Source organism: Amaranthus tricolor, chromosome 7 (assembly GCF_026212465.1).
Source record: "Amaranthus tricolor cultivar Red isolate AtriRed21 chromosome 7, ASM2621246v1, whole genome shotgun sequence".
In the NCBI taxonomy this organism is placed as follows: domain Eukaryota; kingdom Viridiplantae; phylum Streptophyta; class Magnoliopsida; order Caryophyllales; family Amaranthaceae; genus Amaranthus; species Amaranthus tricolor.
The window spans coordinates 21,177,128-21,196,665 of record NC_080053.1 but is presented as its reverse complement, the minus strand read 5'-3'; the positions used below and the strand labels follow the sequence as shown (position 1 = coordinate 21,196,665).

Genomic DNA, 19,538 nt, shown 5'->3' with positions numbered 1-19,538 from the left:
GAAACTTGGCACACAACTCTATTTGGAATATATTATTGTGTTGAAGTGGTTAGAATTAAAAATCATACTCATATGCTAGAAATTACGTGTTAAGTTGCGATTTTAAGGGTTTTTAAACGTTTTTGGCAATTTTGCGCATAAACTAGATTAAACATAGTTTTTTTTGCACGAAACTTGGCACACAACGCTTTTTGGTATATATTATTTTTTTGAAGTGGTTAGAATTGAAAATCATTGTCATATGCTAGAAATTACGTGTTAAGTTGCGTTTTTAAGGGTTTTTAAGCGTTTTTGGCAATTTTGTGCATAAACTAGATTAAACATAGTTTGTTTTACACGAAACTTGGCACACAAGCCTTTTTGGAATATAGTATTGTGTTGAAGTGGTTAGAATTGAAAATCATTGTCATATGCTACAAATTACGTGTTTAGTTGCGACTTTAAAGGTTTTAAAGCATTTTTGGCCCTTTTGCGGATAAAGTAGCTCAAACATGGTTTGTTTTGCACGAAACTTGACGCACAACACTATTTGGTATATATTATTGGTGTTGAAGTGGTTAGAATTGAAAATCATAGTCATATGCAAGAAATTACGTGTTAAGTTGCGATTTTAATGGTTTTTAAGCGTTTTTGGCACTTTTGCGCACAAAGTAGCTTTAACTTGGTTTGTTTTGCACGAAACTTGGCACACAACTCTATTTGGAATATATTATTGTGTTGAAGTGGTTTAGAATTAAAAATCATACTCATATGCTAGAAATTACGTGTTAAGTTGCGATTTAAGGGTTTTTAAACGTTTTTGGCAATTTTGCGCATAAACTAGATTAAACATAGTTTTTTTTGCACGAAACTTGGCACACAACGCTTTTTGGTATATATTATTTTTTTGAAGTGGTTAGAATTGAAAATCATTGTCATATGCTAGAAATTACGTGTTAAGTTGCGTTTTTAAGGGTTTTTAAGCGTTTTTGGCAATTTTGTGCATAAACTAGATTAAACATAGTTTGTTTTACACGAAACTTGGCACACAAGCCTTTTTGGAATATAGTATTGTGTTGAAGTGGTTAGAATTGAAAATCATTGTCATATGCTACAAATTACGTGTTTAGTTGCGACTTTAAAGGTTTTAAAGCATTTTTGGCCCTTTTGCGGATAAAGTAGCTCAAACATGGTTTGTTTTGCACGAAACTTGACGCACAACACTATTTGGTATATATTATTGTGTTGAAGTGGTTAGAATTGAAAATCATAGTCATATGCAAGAAATTACGTGTTAAGTTGCGATTTTAATGGTTTTTAAGCGTTTTTGGCACTTTTGCGCACAAAGTAGCTTTAACTTGGTTTGTTTTGCACGAAACTTGGCACACAACTCTATTTGGAATATATTATTGTGTTGAAGTGGTTAGAATTAAAAATCATACTCATATGCTAGAAATTACGTGTTAAGTTGCGATTTTAAGGGTTTTTAAGCGTTTTTGGCAATTTTGCGCATAAACTAGATTAAACATAGTTTTTTTTTGCACGAAACTTGGCACACAAAACTATTAGTATATATTATTGTGTTGAAGTGGTTAGAATTGAAAATCATTGTCATATACTAAAAATTACGTGTTAAGTTGCGATTTTAAAGGTTTTAAATGGTTTTTGGCCCTTTTGCGAATAAAGTGCCTCAAGCATGCTTTGTTTTGTACAAAACTTGGCTCACAACACTATTTGGTATATATTATTGTGTAGAATTGGTTAGAATTGAAAAGCATAGTCATATGCAAGAAATTACGTGTTAAGTTGCGATTTTAATGGTTTTTAAGCGTTTTTGGTGCTTTTGCCCACAAAGTAGCTCAAACTTGGTTTGGTTTGCACGAAACTTGGCACACAACACTATTTGGTATATATTATTGTGTTGAAGTGGTTAGAATTGAAAATTATAGTCATATGCTAGAAATTACGTGTTACGTTGCGATTTTCAGGATTTTTAAGCGTTTTTCGCACTTTTGCGCATAAAGTAGCTCAAACTTGGTTTGTTTTGCACGAAACTTGGCACACAACACTATTTGCTATATATTATTGTGTTGAAGTGGTTAGAATTGTAAATTATAGTCATATGCTAGAAATTACGTGTTACGTTGCGCTTTTAAGGATTTTAAAGCGTTTTTTGCACTTTTGCGCATAAAGTAGCTCAAGCTTGGTTTATTTTGCACGAAACTTGGCACACAACGCTTTTTGGTATATATTATTTTTTTGAAGTGGTTAGAATTGAAAATCATTGTCATATTCTAGAAATTACGTGTTAAGTTGCGTTTTTAAGGGTTTTTAAGCGTTTTTGGCAATTTTGTGCATAAACTAGATTAAACATAGTTTGTTTTACACGAAACTTGGCACACAAGCCTTTTTGGAATATAGTATTGTGTTGAAGTTGTTAGAATTGAAAATCATTGTCATATGCTACAAATTACGTGTTTAGTTGCGACTTTAAAGGTTTTAAAGCATTTTTGGCCCTTTTGCGGATAAAGTAGCTCAAACATGGTTTGTTTTGCACGAAACTTGACGCACAACACTATTTGGTATATATTATTGTGTTGAAGTGGTTAGAATTGAAAATCATAGTCATATGCAAGAAATTACGTGTTAAGTTGCGATTTTAATGGTTTTTAAGCGTTTTTGGCACTTTTGCGCACAAAGTAGCTTTAACTTGGTTTGTTTTGCACGAAACTTGGCACACAACTCTATTTGGAATATATTATTGTGTTGAAGTGGTTAGAATTAAAAATCATACTCATATGCTAGAAATTACGTCTTAAGTTGCGATTTTAAGGGTTTTTAAGCGTTTTTGGCAATTTTGCGCATAAACTAGATTAAACATAGTTTTTTTTGCACGAAACTTGGCACACAAAACTATTAGTATATATTATTGTGTTGAAGTGGTTAGAATTGAAAATCATTGTCATATACTACAAATTACGTGTTATGTTGCGATTTTAAAGGTTTTAAATGGTTTTTGGCCCTTTTGCGAATAAAGTGGCTCAAGCATGGTTTGTTTTGTACAAAACTTGGCTCACAACACTATTTGGTATATATTATTGTGTAGAAGTGGTTAGAATTTAAAATCATAGTCATATGCAAGAAATTACGTGTTAAGTTGCGATTTTAATGGTTTTTAAGCGTTTTTGGTGCTTTTGCCCACAAAGTAGCTCAAACTTGGTTTGGTTTGCACGAAACTTGGCACACAACACTATTTGGTATATATTATTGTGTTGAAGTGGTTAGAATTGAAAATTATAGTCATATGCTAGAAATTACGTGTTACGTTGCGATTTTCAGGATTTTTAAGCGTTTTTTGCACTTTTGCGCATAAAGTAGCTCAAACTTGGTTTGTTTTGCACGAAACTTGGCACACAACACTATTTGCTATATATTATTGTGTTGAAGTGGTTAGAATTGTAAATTATAGTCATATGCTAGAAATTACGTGTTACGTTGCGCTTTTAAGGATTTTAAAGCGTTTTTTGCACTTTTGCGCATAAAGTAGCTCAAGCTTGGTTTATTATGCACGAAACTTGGCACACAACGCTTTTTGGTATATATTATTTTTTTGAAGTGGTTAGAATTGAAAATCATTGTCATATGCTAGAAATTACGTGTTAAGTTGCGTTTTTGAGGGTTTTTAAGCGTTTTTGGCAATTTTGTGCATAAACTAGATTAAACATAGTTTGTTTTACACGAAACTTGGCACACAACACTTTTCGGTATATATTATTGTGTTGAAGAGGTTAGAATTGAAAATCATTGTCATATGCTACGAAACATTTTGGCACTTTTCGGTATATATTACGTGTAAAGTTGCGATATTAATGTTTTTTAAGCGTTTTTGACCCTTTTGCGCACAAAGTAGCTCAAACTCGGTTTGTTTTGCACGAAACTTGGCACACAACTCTATTTGGTATATATTATTGTTTTGAAGTGGTTAGACTTTAAAATCATAGTCACATGCTAGAAATTACGTGTTAAGTTGCGATTTTAAGGGTTTTTAAGTGTTTTTTGCACTTTTGCGCATAAAGTAGCTCAAACATGGTTTGTTTTGCACGAAACATGGCACACAACACTATTTTACATATATATTATTGTGTTGAACTGGTTAGAATTGAAAATCATAGTCATATGCGACAAATTACGTGTTAAGTTGCAATTTTAAGGGTTTTTAAGTGTTTTTTTCACTTTTGCGCATTAAGTAGCTTAAACATGGTTTTTTAGGCATGAAACTTGGCACACAACACTATTGGTATATATTATTGTGTTGAAGTGGTTAAAATTGAAAATCGTAGTCATATGCTACAAATTACTTGTTAAGTTGCGATTTTAAAAGTTTTAAAGCTTTTCTGGCTCTTTTGCGGATAAAGAAGCTCAAACATGGTTTATTTTGCACGAAACTTGGCACACAACACAATTTGGTATATATTATTGTGTTAAAGCGGTTAGAATTGAAAATCATACTCATATGCTAGAAATTACGTGTTAAGTTGCGATTTTAAGGGTTTTTAAGCGTTTTTGGCAATTTTGCGCATAAACTAGATTAAACATAGTTTTTTTTGCACGAAACTTGGCACACAAAACTATTAGTATATATTATTGTGTTGAAGTGGTTAGAATTGAAAATCATTGTCATATACTACAAATTACGTGTTAAGTTGCGATTTTAAAGGTTTTAAATGGTTTTTGGCCCTTTTGCGAATAAAGTGGCTCAAGCATGCTTTGTTTTGTACAAAACATGGCTCACAACACTATTTGGTATATATTATTGTGTAGAAGTGGTTAGAATTGAAAATCATAGTCATATGCAAGAAATTACGTGTTAAGTTGCGATTTTAATGGTTTTTAAGCGTTTTTGGTGCTTTTGCCCACAAAGTAGCTCAAACTTGGTTTGGTTTGCACGAAACTTGGCACACAACACTATTTGGTATATATTACTGTGTTGAAGTGGTTAGAATTGAAAATTATAGTCATATGCTAGAAATTACGTGATACGTTGCGATTTTCAGGATTTTTAAGCGTTTTTTGCACTTTTGCGCATAAAGTAGCTCAAACATGGTTTGTTTTGCACGAAACTTGGCACACAAAACTTTTTGGTATATAGTATTGTGTTGAAGTGGTTAGAATTGAAAATCATAGTCATATGCTAGAAATTACGTGTAATGTTTCGATTTTAAGGGTTTTTAAGCGTTTTTTGAACTTTTGCGCATAAAGTAACTCAAACTTAGATTGTTTTGCACGAAACATGGCACACTACCCTTTTTGGTATATATTATTGTTTTGATGTGTTTATAATTGAAAATCATTGTCATATGCTAGAAATTAAGTGTTAAGTTGCGATTTTAAGGTTTTTTAAGCGTTTTTGGCAATTTTGCGCATAAACTAGATTAAACGTAGTTTGTTTTGCACGAAACATGGCATACAAAACTATTAGTATATCTTATTGTGTTGAAGTGATTAGAATTGAAAATCATTGTCATATACTACAAATTACGTATTAAGTTTCGATTTTAAAGGTTTTAAATGGTTTTTGGCCATTTTGCGAATAAAGTGGCTCAAGCATGGTTTGTTTTGCACGAAACTTGGCACACAACACTAGTTGGTATATGTTATTGTGTTGAAGTGGTTAGAATTGAAAATTATAGTCATATGCTAGAAATTACGTGTTACGTTGCGATTTTAAGGATTTTTAACCGTTTTTTGCACTTTTGCTCATAAAGTAGCTCAAACTTAGTTTGTTTTGCACGAAAACTTGGCACACAAAACTTTTTGGTATATAGTATTGTGTTGAAGTGGTTAGAATTGAAAATCATAGTCATATGCTAGAAATTACGTGTAATGTTGCGATTTTAAGGGTTTTTTAGCATTTTTTGCACTTTTGCGCATAAACTAACTCAAACATGGTTTGTTTTGCACGAAACATGGCACACTACCCTTTTTGGTATATATTATTTTTTTGAAGTAGTTAGAATTGAAAATCATTGTCATATGCTTGAAATTACGTGTTAAGTTGCGATTTTAAGGGTTTTTAAGCGTTTTTGGCAATTTTACGCATAAACTAGATTAAACATAGTTTGTTTTGCACGAAACATGGCACACAAAACTATTAGTATATCTTATTGTGTTGAAGTGGTTAGAATTGAAAATCAATGTCATATACTACAAATTACGTGTTAAGTTTCGATTTTAAAGGTTTTAAATGGTTTTTGGCCCTTTTGCGAATAAAGTGGCTCAAGCATGGTTTGTTTTCCACCAAACTTGGCGCACAACACTATTTGGTATCTATTATTGTGTTGAAGTGGTTAGAATTGAAAATCATAGTCATATGCTACAAATTACGTGTTAAGTTTCGATTTTAAGGGTTTTTAAGCGTTTTTGGAACTTTTGCGCATATAGTAGCTCAAACTTGCTTTGTTTTGCACGAAACTTTTCACACAACACTATTTGGTATATATTATTGTTTTGAGGTTGTTAGAATTAAAAATTATAGTCATATGCTAGAAATTACGTGTTACGTTGCATTTTTAAGGGGTTTTAAGCGTTTTTTGCACTTTTGCGCATAAAGTAGCTCAAACTTGGTTTGCTTAGCACGAAACTTGACACACAACACTATTTGGTTCATATTATTGTTTAGAAGTGGTTAGAATTGAAAATTATAGTCATATGCTAGAAATTACGTGTTACGTTGCGTTTTTAAGGGTTTTTAAGCGTTTTTTGCACTTTTGCGCATAAAGTTACTCCAACTTGGTTTGTTTTGCACGAAACTTGGCACACAACACTTTTTGGTATATATTATTGTGTTGAAGTGGTTAGAATTGAAAATCATAGTCATATGCTAGAAATTACGTGTAATGTTGCGATTTTTAGGGTTTTTAAGCGTTTTTTGCACTTTTGCGCATAAAGTAACCATTTTGATTAGTTGATAATATTAATTGAGAATTTTATGAAAGATTCCTGTAAAAGGTTTTCTTAAGGCCGAATTTATGTCGAGTAGACCTTGTTGCTTTGTTGTAAAAAATTAAAAATAAAATTTGTAGGGAGGGACTTATGTCACCACAAACAGAGACTAAAGCAAGTGTTGGATTTTGTTGATTCAATTAGGAACGGGAACAGCAACAAGAGGGGGGGGGTGAATTGTTGTTGTTGCAAGTTTAAGCGATTGTGCCCTGTTTTTGCGGAATTATTCAAAATAAATAAAGCTTAAACTAAGAGCAAAATAATAAGAGAGACGCACGATTTTACGTGGAAACCTTTTGGGCCTAAACAAAAGGAAAAACCACGACCACTTGGGATTTCTAACAACTTCACTATGTTTAAGGCAATTAGTTACAATTACAATAAACACCTTACTTCACTCGAAGCGAAACAACTAGGCCAACTCTTCACTCTCTAATTGCTTTACTCAAAGCAACAAACTTAGCTTTACAATAAGCTAATCCTCTCTAGCTTCACTAAAAGCTATCTAACTTCCCCCTTAGACTCACCGGAGTCTAATTACATAAACTCTCAAAATCCCTTACAAAAAGGATAGAAATTCTCTAAAATAAATCAAAGAGTTGCAACAAGAAAATATTATAAATTAATTGGCAATTTTAAGAACAAAATATTTCTTGTAAAATCCAACAAAAACGTATGAAAAACACTTAAGCACAAAACGTTGGATTACTTCTCTCTTTTTTTAAAAACCGGAATTAACTTGCAATTTATAGAAAATAATATTCCTAAGAAAATGGAATAACCCAATCCATTATCCCACTATCAAAAGATCATGGGAGAAATGTGGATTAAGCAAACACACGGTTATTTCCATAAGATTTGATTAAGTCAAATCACACGTGTACAAAAACAATAACCGCTGTTCCCTTAATAACCGCTGTTCCCTAAAGTAGCAGTTTCTTCAGTAGTAATTCCTGTTCCCCAAATTAATGGCTGGAACTTCATGCTATATTTAGAAAACGGTTAATCTTAGTGGGAATGATTGCTTGCTAATTTTTAGGAATAAAAACCGGTTAGAAAGATTTGCTAAGACCAATTCAAAGTTAGTTAATTCTATTTTTAACAAATCCAGGATTTACTAAAAATAGATCCTAAAATAAAGGATCTTAACAAATAAAACGTGAATTCATTTTCTTTAACAAAAACGATTTGCCAATTAACTTTAATAAATTATTACTGCAACAATTTAATTTAAAATACATCAACTAAAAAAAATAATAATTAAAAATATGATAACCAGAATTTTTAGTCAACGTAGTCAACCTTCAGCTCAGGAACAGTGTGCTGTCTCCAGACTTCAGTTTAGCTAGAACATCCAACTTGGGAACAGTAGATCTGCTGTCTCCATTTTACATCCCAAGCGATATGCTTTTCCTAACATCAATTGAAACCTTTTGACATGTACGTTTCCATAAGCTAAGGCATAGGTACTATCAACGATCATTGTCACGACCGGATATCGACCTGCACACAATCTCTAAACACATATTTGCTAAAGTGTAGTCATCATCAAAACTCAAGAGGTCCAACAAATTCCCCCTTTTTGATGATGACAAACTTTTCAAACAAACTGAAAAACAAAATAGAGTAAACCAATGTTGAAGAGTATGTTAGAGATCAAAACAACTCTTCTTAACTAAATATCATGATTCCAGTTACTCTAGAAATAATCAAAACAACAACTTTATATTATTTCAGCATAAAATCAAATAATGAAAAAAAATTCAGATTTAATCCATAATCATCCATAATCAGAGCTAAAAGAAATTAGCATAAACAAACCACTAACCAAAACCAGAAATCAGTATCTTAATCCTTAATGCAATGAGAAACCTAGTTTCAGTGTCAATGAGTAACAACTAATAACACAAACATCAGAAAAACAAACCAGCACCTTAATCCATAAGTCCAACATAATAGATTTAACTAGATCTCAAACATGCTCAAGCATTATTTAAGTTTGTGCCAAATATTCCCCCTTTTGACATCATTCAAAAAGAAGATAAGCAATCAAACCACAGCACTAAACATATAGTTATAGTCAAAGAGAGAATAAGGATGCACAAATTAAAAAGCAATAACAATGAATGCAAGCATGATAAGCAATGACTAATCAAACCTAACAGTTAGTAGCATATGTAAAAAGGTTTAACAAAGTTAACAATGTTTAAGAGGTGTACCCCAGCTGGTACCAAAAGACAAAGAAATTGTTTGGTGACAGAGATAGTAGCAATGAAACATAAAAGATATTAAAGGAGAACTAGGAAGCAGGGGCATCTTCATCAATATATTCTGTTTCCACCTCCACTGTATCCAATTTAGCACCAAGACGAGCCTCCATTTGAGTCATCTGGTCAGCTAATGAGGCTAGGGAAACACGAATCTCATCTTGAAATTTGAAGAAGCGATCCTGCAAATCATCAAGCTTGAGGAGAATGGAGTATAAAGGAGCAGTAGGAATGGTTGTCTGATCACAGCTTTGTCTGTGAAATGATGGTGGTGGTGATCTTGGTGTTGGTGATGGTGGTGGTGGAGTGGTTGGCTTTGGTGAGGGAAAACTACTGGGTTCAGCCCTAGAGTCATCATCAAGAGTAACATCAGGTCCCATCCCCTTGTCTTCTTCCTCCTTATCAGAAGGAACAACCTCCTGTTCCTTAATTCCAGCTCCTTCTTTCTCCTGTTCCTCCTTTTCAACTTCTTTTTCCTGTTCCTCCTTCTCCACTTCTTCTTCTACTTCCTGTTCCTCCTTTTCCTTCCCCTCTTCCTCTTGTTCCTCATCATCAGAATCAATTTCAATCTGTTCCACAGCATTTTCAAGGATCCCTTCCTCATTTAATTTAAGGCGCAAGTTACTCAAACATTTTGCACCTATCATGTTACTGGGACCCATAGGAAAACTGTATTCTCCAAGTGGAACACCAAATTTTGAGAAAATCCAGGACAACAAACCACCATAGCCTACCATACATCTTTTGGCTATACAATCATTCAAATGCGAAATCATCAAGGAAGGAAAATTAATCTTTATATTGTTCACCATACAGTAAATCAAAGTGGCATCTCGAAGACTTACCTCACTACGTTTTGAATTTCGTGGTAAAATAAACCTTCGAGCAATGTTGTAGAGTAACTTGTGTAAGGGGGACAAAACATTGTGACTCACTTTACCTCTCTTTTGCCTAACGCCTAAACATCTCCAAACATCCTTCTCATCAATTCCAGAAAACGCAATTTTTGACCCAACACAATAAACAGACTCCTTTTAATTTCTTTAATTGAACTTGAACAGACTCCATCATTAATAGAAAAGTTAGAGATGAACTCACGCATAATTTCTGGGTAAATGGGATTGCAGCAGTAATCGCCCATGAGTGATTCCCAATGTTGAGTTTGTAGAATTTTGTGAAATTGAGGAAAGTTTGTAGTCTCATACCATTCTTTGTCGAGGCCAAAGCCAACTGACATTTCTTTAGATAGTTCCTCAGCGTTCAAGTAGTGGGTTACCTTGATTTTCTTGACAGAACGTGTTAGAGGTGTCTTGGATCCTCTTGTTCTCTTACTGCCTGCATGTGTTTCCAGGGAGATGGGGGTTCCCTCCTGTTCTTTTGATGAAGACTCAGGCTTAGGATTGTGAGAAGGTGGGTAGATGACTTGAAGAGGTACAGGTTGCTTTATTTTAGGACTCTGATTCTTGGTCTTCATGGATGTTTTGAGAGAGAAAAGAAAGAGTAATGGAGAAAATGACGGTTTAGGGTTGAGTGAAAGGGAAAGGGTAATGATTATGAAGTGAAGGATGGAACGTGAGGGAGTGGGTTTATTTGTGAGAGGTGACGGTTACTAAATGTTCCATTTTCCTTAGTTATGCATTTTGATACAGAGACACGAAATGGAGACAGATGAATTTGATGATCCAACTCCTACTTCCCAAAAAAATTGCTGGAAAAAAAAATTTATATATAATTTTTATTTTTTATTTTTTATATATTTTTTTTTTTTTTTTATTTTTTAATTTTTATTATATATTTATAATAAGAAAATGATAATATTATGCTACTACCGTTTGATCAAAATAATCATGCAATCATAAGAACATCCAAAGTATATACCTTTAAAAAATGCGTACCTGATCCTTTCGATAATTGATCTTTCAATCAAGTTTATTGTGGTTGATTGATCATTTTCAATTTTTATTTTGTCTCTAAGAATCATATATGACACTTCCTTTAATGCAGCTTGATCATGCCAAGTTCCAATCTCATTTTCTCATGCTGTTCCCTTGGAAGCGGTTTGGTCATGATATCTGCTATTTGCTCGTTAGTGTTTACATGCTTAACAATGATATTTTTATTTTCAACATTATCCTTAAGAAAATGATGCCTAATATGGATGTGCTTTACTCGTGAGTGATGCACTGGATCTTTGGATATGCATATGGCACTGGTATTATCGCAATAAATAGGAACACATGCATACTTAATACCAAAGTCTCTTAGCTGCTGCTTTATCCATATCATTTGGGAACAGCAAGCTGCTGCTGCTACGTACTCAGCTTCAGCAGTTGATAATGCAACAGTGTTTTGTTTCTTGGAGCTCCACGAAACTAAACATGAGCCAAGAAATTGTACCATACCTGACGTGCTTTTTCTATTAACAAGATCTCCTGCATAATCTGCATCACTAAAGCCTTTCAAATCAAAGACATCACTTTTAAGATAAAATAATGATAAATCATCTGTTCCCTTTAGATATCTCAAAATACGTTTCACTGCGGTTAGATGTGATTCTTTAGGGTTAGATTGAAATCTTGCACATAAACCAACACTAAATGAAATATCGGGTCTACTAGCAGTTAGATATAATAAAGATCCAATCATGCCTCTATACATAGTTTGGTCAATATTTGTTCCATTTGTATCTTCATCTAATCTTACATTAGTAGCCATGGGTGTATGGTTGGTTTTAGCGTTATTCATGCCATATTTCTTAAGAAGTTCTTTTATATATTTTTGTTGATGAATAAAGATACCATTAGCAGTTTGTTTAATTTGCAAACCAAGAAAGAAATTTAATTCTCCCATCATGCTCATTTCAAATTCAGTGCTCATAAGGTTAGCAAATTCTTTACATAGAAATTCATTTGTGGCACCAAAAATAATATCATCAACATATATTTGAACAACTAATATTTGGAACCTTTATTCTTAAAGAATAAGGTTTTATCAATTTTACCTCTAATAAAGTCATTTTGAATCAAAAATTTTGATAGTCTTTCATACCATTGCCTAGGAGCTTGTTTCAACCCATAAAGAGCTTTATCAAGCTTATAGACATGATCAAGACACGAGGTATTCTCAAAGCCAGGCGGTTGTTCAACAAAAACTACTTCATCAAGAAAACCATTCAAGAAAGCACATTTCACATCCATTTGATATAATTTAAAGTTCATAAATGCAGCAAAAGAAATTAAAATTCTAATAGCTTCTAACGTTGCTACTGGAGCAAATGTCTCAGTATAATCAATACCTTCTTGTTGATTGTACCCTTTGACCACGAGCCTTGCTTTGTTTCTTACAATTATTCCATGCTCATCTAGTTTGTTCCGAAATACCCACTTCAAACCAATTACCTTCTTGTGTTTTGGTTTGGGTTCTAAATGCCATACTTTGTTCCTTTCAAATTCGTTCAATTCATCTTGCATGGCTACAACCCATTCGGAATCCTTTAGAGCTTCTTCGTGATTTTTGGGTTCAAGTGATGATAGGAACGCAAAATGTGCACAAAAATTTCTCATTTGAGATCGAGTTTGTGTTCCTTTATTCAAGTCACTTACAATCAAATCAAGAGGATGGTATTTTTGATATCTCCAAGGTTTTGGCATAAAATCTCTTGTGGGAACAGTAGCATGTTCTGGTTCATCAGCTTGATTAACATTCTGTTCAGCTACTGGATTATTCTGCTCATCTGTGGGAACAGCTGGATTGGGAACAGTCTGCTGTTCCTGATGTTCTGGCAGTTCCTGAACTTGATCAATACTTTCTGCTTCTGCTGGAACCGGCTGTTCACCAGCTGTTTCTTGATCATGCACTTTCAATTCTTCATCATCTTCTTCTAGATTTGCAAGACCTATCTTAAAATTATTTGTATCCTGTTCACTTGACAAAAAGTTAGTTTCATCGAAAATTATGTGAACGGATTCTTCCACACTCATTGTTCTTTTGTTATAGACTCTATATGCCTTACTTTGAGATGAGTAGCCAAGAAATACTGCTTCATCACTTCTTTCATCAAATTTACCTATATTCCGTTTTCCATTTACATGTACAAAGCATTTGCATCCAAACACACGAAAATAGGCAATATTTGGTTTAACACCATTAAACAGTTCATAGGGTGTCTTAGAAGTGATTGGTCTTATCAATACTCTATTTAAAATATAACATGCAGTATTAACAGCCTCGGCCCAAAAATTTCTAGGTAAACCACTAGCAATCAACATAGTCCTAGCCATTTCTTCTAAAGTTCTATTTTTCCTTTCTACTACACCATTTTGTTGTGGTGTTCTAGGGGCGGAAAAATTGTGACTTATTCCATGTTCATTGCAAAAACTCATAAAGCTTGAATTTTCAAATTCTTTACCATGATCTGACCTTATGTGAACAATTTGATTATTAGTAGATTTTTGTATTTTGTTAGCGAAAGAGACAAACTCATTAAAGGCTTCATCTTTACTAACTAAAAATAAAGTCCATGTAAATCTACTATAATCATCAATAATAACAAACACATATCTCTTGCCACTACGGCTTTGTATTCTCATAGGTCCACACAAATCCATATGTAATAATTCAAGCGTTTTTGAGGTGGTCACAACATTCTTTGGTTTAAAAGATGACCTTACTTGTTTTCCTTTGGCACAAGGATCACATATTTCATCCTTAAGGAATTTTATAGCTGGTAGTCCTCTAACTAGGTCTTTAGATCTTAATGTATTAATCAATGAATAACTAGCATGACCTAGACGCTTATGCCAAAGAAGTGGGTCGTCTTCTATAACACTTAGACACGTTAGACTGTTTCTGGGAACAGTGTCCAGGTCCACCACATAAGTGTTCCCTTTTCTGATTCCCTCAAGAATGATGTCTCCTGTGTCGTTCCTAGAAATAATGCACTTTTCAGAAGTAAAGTTTACAGAGTTACCCTTATCACAAAATTGAGAAATGCTGAGTAAGTTGTGTTTCAAATTCTCGACTAAAAATACATTATCAATGGCGTGGGAACATGACCTTCCAACCTTTCCTTTGGCGATTATCTCACCCTTCATATTGTCACCAAAGGTTACTGTTCCCCCATCATAGGCTTCAAGTGAGAGAAATTTAGATTTGTCACCCGTCATATGCTTGGAACACCCACTGTCGAGATACCATGAGCTGTTCCCCCTCACTTGGACCTGTAAGATAATTAATTGTTAATTATAGGAACCCAGACTTTCTTGGGTTCCTTGTCGATCTTACATGAATCATATTTATCAATTTGAATGTTATCGACATAGTTTCTGTTAGAGACAGTATACTGTTCCCTTTTGGTGCACTGTTCCTTCAGATGGCCAGCTTTTCCACAGAAGGTACAGTACCTGTCTCTAGGAAGATCAACGTAAGCTTTCTTACTTTTGTTATTCTTAAAATATTTTAGGCCTTGTGATTTCTTACTTTTAGCATCTAGAATCCATTTGGGAGTTATTTTGATTTTCCCTTTTTCTCTTGAATTTAATTCAAGATTATTATTGTTGTTACGGTTGGATTCCGAATTCATTTTTAAATATTGAAAATCATTGCATAAGTCTTTAGTAGATGCATCTATCAATTCCTCATTTAAGCCTAATAATTTGTATTGCGATAGCTCAATGTTAAGAATAACATTTTCCTTCTTAAGTCTCTCCATATTTTCCTTTAGGATTATATTTTGGTCCAACAAACCGAAAAATCTGTTTTGGACATCATGTCTAAAGGTGTTTATGTATGAGACATGGTCTTTGCTTACCTTAAGTTCCTTTTCTAACCTGAGACACTTATCATTGCAATTTTCAAGTTTAACTTGTGCCTCTTTTAACAACTCTTTTAATTCATTTTTACTTGGATTGAATGAATGGTCAGAAAATGAATTAGAAATATTTACCTGCTTCTCCTTGCCTTTATGTGTAGCCATGAGACATAGGTTAGCTGTCTCCTATTCTTCGAGAACAATAGTTTCATTCTCACTTTCAATTTCTCCCCAAGCAGCAATCATGGCCTTACGAAAGTCAGTCTTGTTAAAATTTTCTTTGTTCAACGGTCTTCTTGAATCTCTTGTCTTTCCCTTGCCCTTTTCATTCTTCCATGTTGGGCAATCCTTGATGAAGTGTTCGGTACTTCCACATTTGTGGCATTCAAGATTTTTTGTTCTTCTTTCTTTGTTGTTTCTTTGATTTGCATACCTGCTGTTCCTGAAGAACTTCTTGAATTTTCGTACCAACAAAGCAGCCTCTTCTTCATCACATTCTGATTCGTCCTGTTCCCCCGCTGCCAGAGCCAGTCCCTTGTTCCTAGAACTGTCTGCTGTTCCCAAATGCAATTCATGCGTCATTAGGGAACCAGCCAGCTCCTCTAGATTGAACTTAGTAAAATCTTTGGACTCTTGTATAGCAGTAACCTTGGCCCTCCAGCGCTCATCTTGAGGAAGGCTCCTTAGAATCTTCCTTACTTGTTCATCAGTGGGAATTATTCTTCCAAGAGAGACAAGCTCGTTTGTTATGTTGGTGAACCTAGTGAACATCTCTTGGATACTTTCTCTTGGCTCCATAACAAATCTCTCGTATTTAGACATTAACAAATCAATTTTGGACCGCTTTACTTCACTTGTTCCCTCATGGGTAACAGCAAGCAGGTCCCAAATTTGCTTAGCGGATTTGCACCCCATAATTCTATTATGCTCGTTTGGTCCAAGACCACAATGAAGTAATTTTATAGCAAGAGCATTTAATTCCATTTTCTGAAAATCTTCTTTTTCATATTCGGTTATAGGTTTGGGAACAATTTCATTGTTGGAGTTAGTAGTGGTTACCTCAAAATCTCCGATTTCTATGACTCTCCAAACTTGATAATTTTCTGCTTTGATGAAGATCTCCATCCTATTCTTCCAGTATGTATAGAATTTTCCATCGAACATTGGCGGTCTTTGAGTTGAATACCCTTCTTCCATTCGCTCGTTCATAATTGACATTTTTCGGGAACACCAGAATCTGCCCTCAGGGTTTCCTGATCTTCTGGGAACAGGGCTCTGATACCAATTGTTGATTCAATTAGGAACGGGAACAGCAACAAGAGGGGGGGTGAATTGTTGTTGTTGCAAGTTTAAGCGATTGTGCCCTGTTTTTGCGGAATTATTCAAAATAAATAAAACTTAAACTAAGAGCAAAATAATAAGAGAGACGCACGATTTTACGTGGAAACCTTTTGGGCCTAAACAAAAGGAAAAACCACGACCACTTGGGATTTCTAACAACTTCACTATGTTTAAGGCAATTAGTTACAATTACAATAAACACCTTACTTCACTCGAAGCGAAACAACTAGGCCAACTCTTCACTCTCTAATTGCTTTACTCAAAGCAACAAACTTAGCTTTACAATAAGCTAATCCTCTCTAGCTTCACTAAAAGCTATCTAACTTCCCCCTTAGACTCACCCGAGTCTAATTACATAAACTCTCAAATTCCCTTACAAAAAGGATAGAAATTCTCTAAAATAAATCAAAGAGTTGCATCAAGAAAATATTATAAATTAATTGGCAATTTTAAGAACAAAATATTTCTTGTAAAATCCAACAAAAACGTATGAAAAACACTTAAGCACAAAACGTTGGATTACTTCTCTCTTTTTTTAAAAACCGGAATTAACTTGCAATTTATAGAAAATAATATTCCTAAGAAAATGGAATAACCCAATCCATTATCCCACTATCAAAAGATCATGGGAGAAATGTGGATTAAGCAAACACACGGTTATTTCCATAAGATTTGATTAAGTCAAATCACACGTGTACAAAAACAATAACCGCTGTTCCCTTAATAACCGCTGTTCCCTAAAGTAGCAGTTTCTTCAGTAGTAATTCCTGTTCCCCAAATTAATGGCTGGAACTTCATGCTATATTTAGAAAACGGTTAATCTTAGTAGGAATGATTGCTTGCTAATTTTTAGGAATAAAAACCGGTTAGAAAGATTTGCTAAGACCAATTCAAAGTTAGTTAATTCTATTTTTAACAAATCCAGGATTTACTAAAAATAGATCCTAAAATAAAGGATCTTAACAAATAAAACGTGAATTCATTTTCTTTAACAAAAACGATTTGCCAATTAACTTTAATAAATTATTACTGCAACAATTTAATTTAAAATACATCAACTAAAAAAAATAATAATTAAAAATATGATAACCAGAATTTTTAGTCAACGTAGTCAACCTTCAGCTCAGGAACAGTGTGCTGTCTCCAGACTTCAGTTTAGCTAGAACATCCAACTTGGGAACAGTAGATATGCTGTCTCCATTTTACATCCCAAGCGATATGCTTTTCCTAACATCAATTGAAACCTTTTGACATGTACGTTTCAATAAGCTAAGGCATAGGTACTATCAACGATCATTGTCACGACCGGATATCGACCTGCACACAATCTCTAAACACATATTTGCTAAAGTGTAGTCATCATCAAAACTCAAGAGGTCCAACAGATTTAAAGCTGGTGTTAAAGATTACCGATTGACTTATTATACTCCTGAGTATGAAACCCTAGATACTGATATATTGGCAGCATTCCGAGTAACTCCTCAACCTGGAGTTCCACCTGAAGAAGCGGGGGCTGCAGTAGCTGCCGAATCTTCTACTGGTACATGGACAAGTGTATGGACCGACGGACTTACCAGTCTTAATCGTTACAAAGGACGATGCTACAACATCGAGCCCGTTGCTGGAGAAGAAAATCAATATATTTGTTATGTAGCGTATCCTTTAGACCTTAGATACAATTTTTTTCATTCTTTAATTCAGAACGAACGGGGCGCGCTTTGGAAGAAGCAATATGTTATAGAGCTACTAATAAGAAGGCGGCCCTTAACCCCAAATGCCATTGCCAGCGGATATACGGGGGGAGCATCAAAATTTGCGAAAGGAATGCAAGAGGAGACTGAACTTGCAAAAGCTACCTTGAACAAAGCCGCAAACAAAGAAGTTCCCGGTCAAAGGAGTGTCATCGTAAGGGTTGATGGTGATCCAGACCCAAAAGAAGTTGTCACCAAAGTAAGCACGGTGGCAGGACTTTGCTATTACATCCCCCGATGCGATGAAAAGCAGTGGCAGCTCAAAGTCAAAGCAATGGGTTTTCATTGTCTTTTCACATGCGTAATAACGATTGCTTCCCCATGCCAATGTCGATCAGTTGGTACTTTAGCATTTTAGAGTTTCCTCGCATATGATAAGGGTTTGAAAAAAGAGCTCTTTCTGGTGCAATATATATAGTATATATAGCGTTAGTTCAGTCAAGCTTTCTTAGTAAAGGGAAAGGAGTTCATGATTTCAATCCTTCTTGCTCTTTCTTTTCTTCTCGGACGGTCTTCTATTTTTCTTCCTAGCTTTCAAAAGTCTTTCTTTTCCGGCTAGGAAGCAGATGAGGATGCTGAAACGGGTCCCAAGTCAACTGCATGCGCTACTACTGCCTCCCTAGCAGCCACCTCTGCCCCCTTTCTAGTGCAATATCTGACGGTAGCAAATCCCGCAGATCGAAAGCCATCACCTTCTCGTCCGGAATCCCTTCGAACCGTCTTAGCTTCCCTTCGTTCGCTTCCATATACACTACCATTTCATCTACCTGTTTTCCGAGCATATTTGATCACAGTCCCATAAGCAGTAGGAACCGCGAGAGAGCTTATTTCGTGTTCGAGATCCAGATGGTCTCCCATTTCTTCTTTGTTTGCGATTAACGGCCTACCGGGTGCAATAGATCCAATTGCTGGCGCAGAACTCCTGAATTCACCCAGCCCTTCTCACTTCTGGTTCATCAAGATAGGCTAGATAGCGGCATATCCCCATTTGTTCCATTCGCTGCCCAGCCCTCAGGGCCAAGGATGAGCACAAATTCTTACGTTTGATCGATCTCATAGCCGTGTGATCTCCAGATAGAAAATGGTTTTGGTCGAGCGTCTAACGAAGTGGTGGAATACCGTCACATTGAAAATCGTGAGATGGGAGAGCATCGAAAGGTTGGTTTGGCCAGCCCAGACTTCTTTTCCTTCTAGGCTTCTAGTAGCCCTTCCTTCTTTCTTTTAGCAGCTCATCTCTCATCTTGAATGTTTTGCGAATCTATCGTAATTGGTCTGACCGCTCAAGACTTCTCTCTCTATTCAGTAGAATAAAGAAGTCCTAATATAAAAAAAAAAGAAGGAAAGTCCGGCAAGAAAGTAAGATTGACAGCAGACTCCTAGCGTGCCATA

At 34.8% G+C, this 19,538-nt stretch overlaps 1 protein-coding gene across 1 annotated transcript; it reads left to right on the top strand.

Moving 5' to 3' along the window:
* Nucleotides 1-9,455: 9,455 nt before the first annotated feature.
* On the top strand, nucleotides 9,456-19,131 carry LOC130818622 (uncharacterized). The gene is made up of 2 exons (XM_057684786.1): nucleotides 9,456-9,482; nucleotides 17,773-19,131. Exons 1-2 carry the CDS (start codon nucleotides 9,456-9,458, stop codon nucleotides 18,505-18,507), a joined length of 762 nt encoding a protein of 253 aa, XP_057540769.1. The 3' UTR covers nucleotides 18,508-19,131.
* Nucleotides 19,132-19,538: the final 407 nt, after the last annotated feature.

What these genes read in the sequence shown, in the direction of transcription:
- LOC130818622 (XM_057684786.1), top strand. Translation starts at nt 9,456, where the DNA reads ATGGAGTATAAAGGAGCAGTAGGAATG. An exon ending in ATAAAGGAGCAGTAGGAATG is followed by an intron (nt 9,483 to 17,772) that starts GTTGTCTGATCA and finishes TCAAAACTCAAG; the next exon opens with AGGTCCAACAGATTTAAAGC.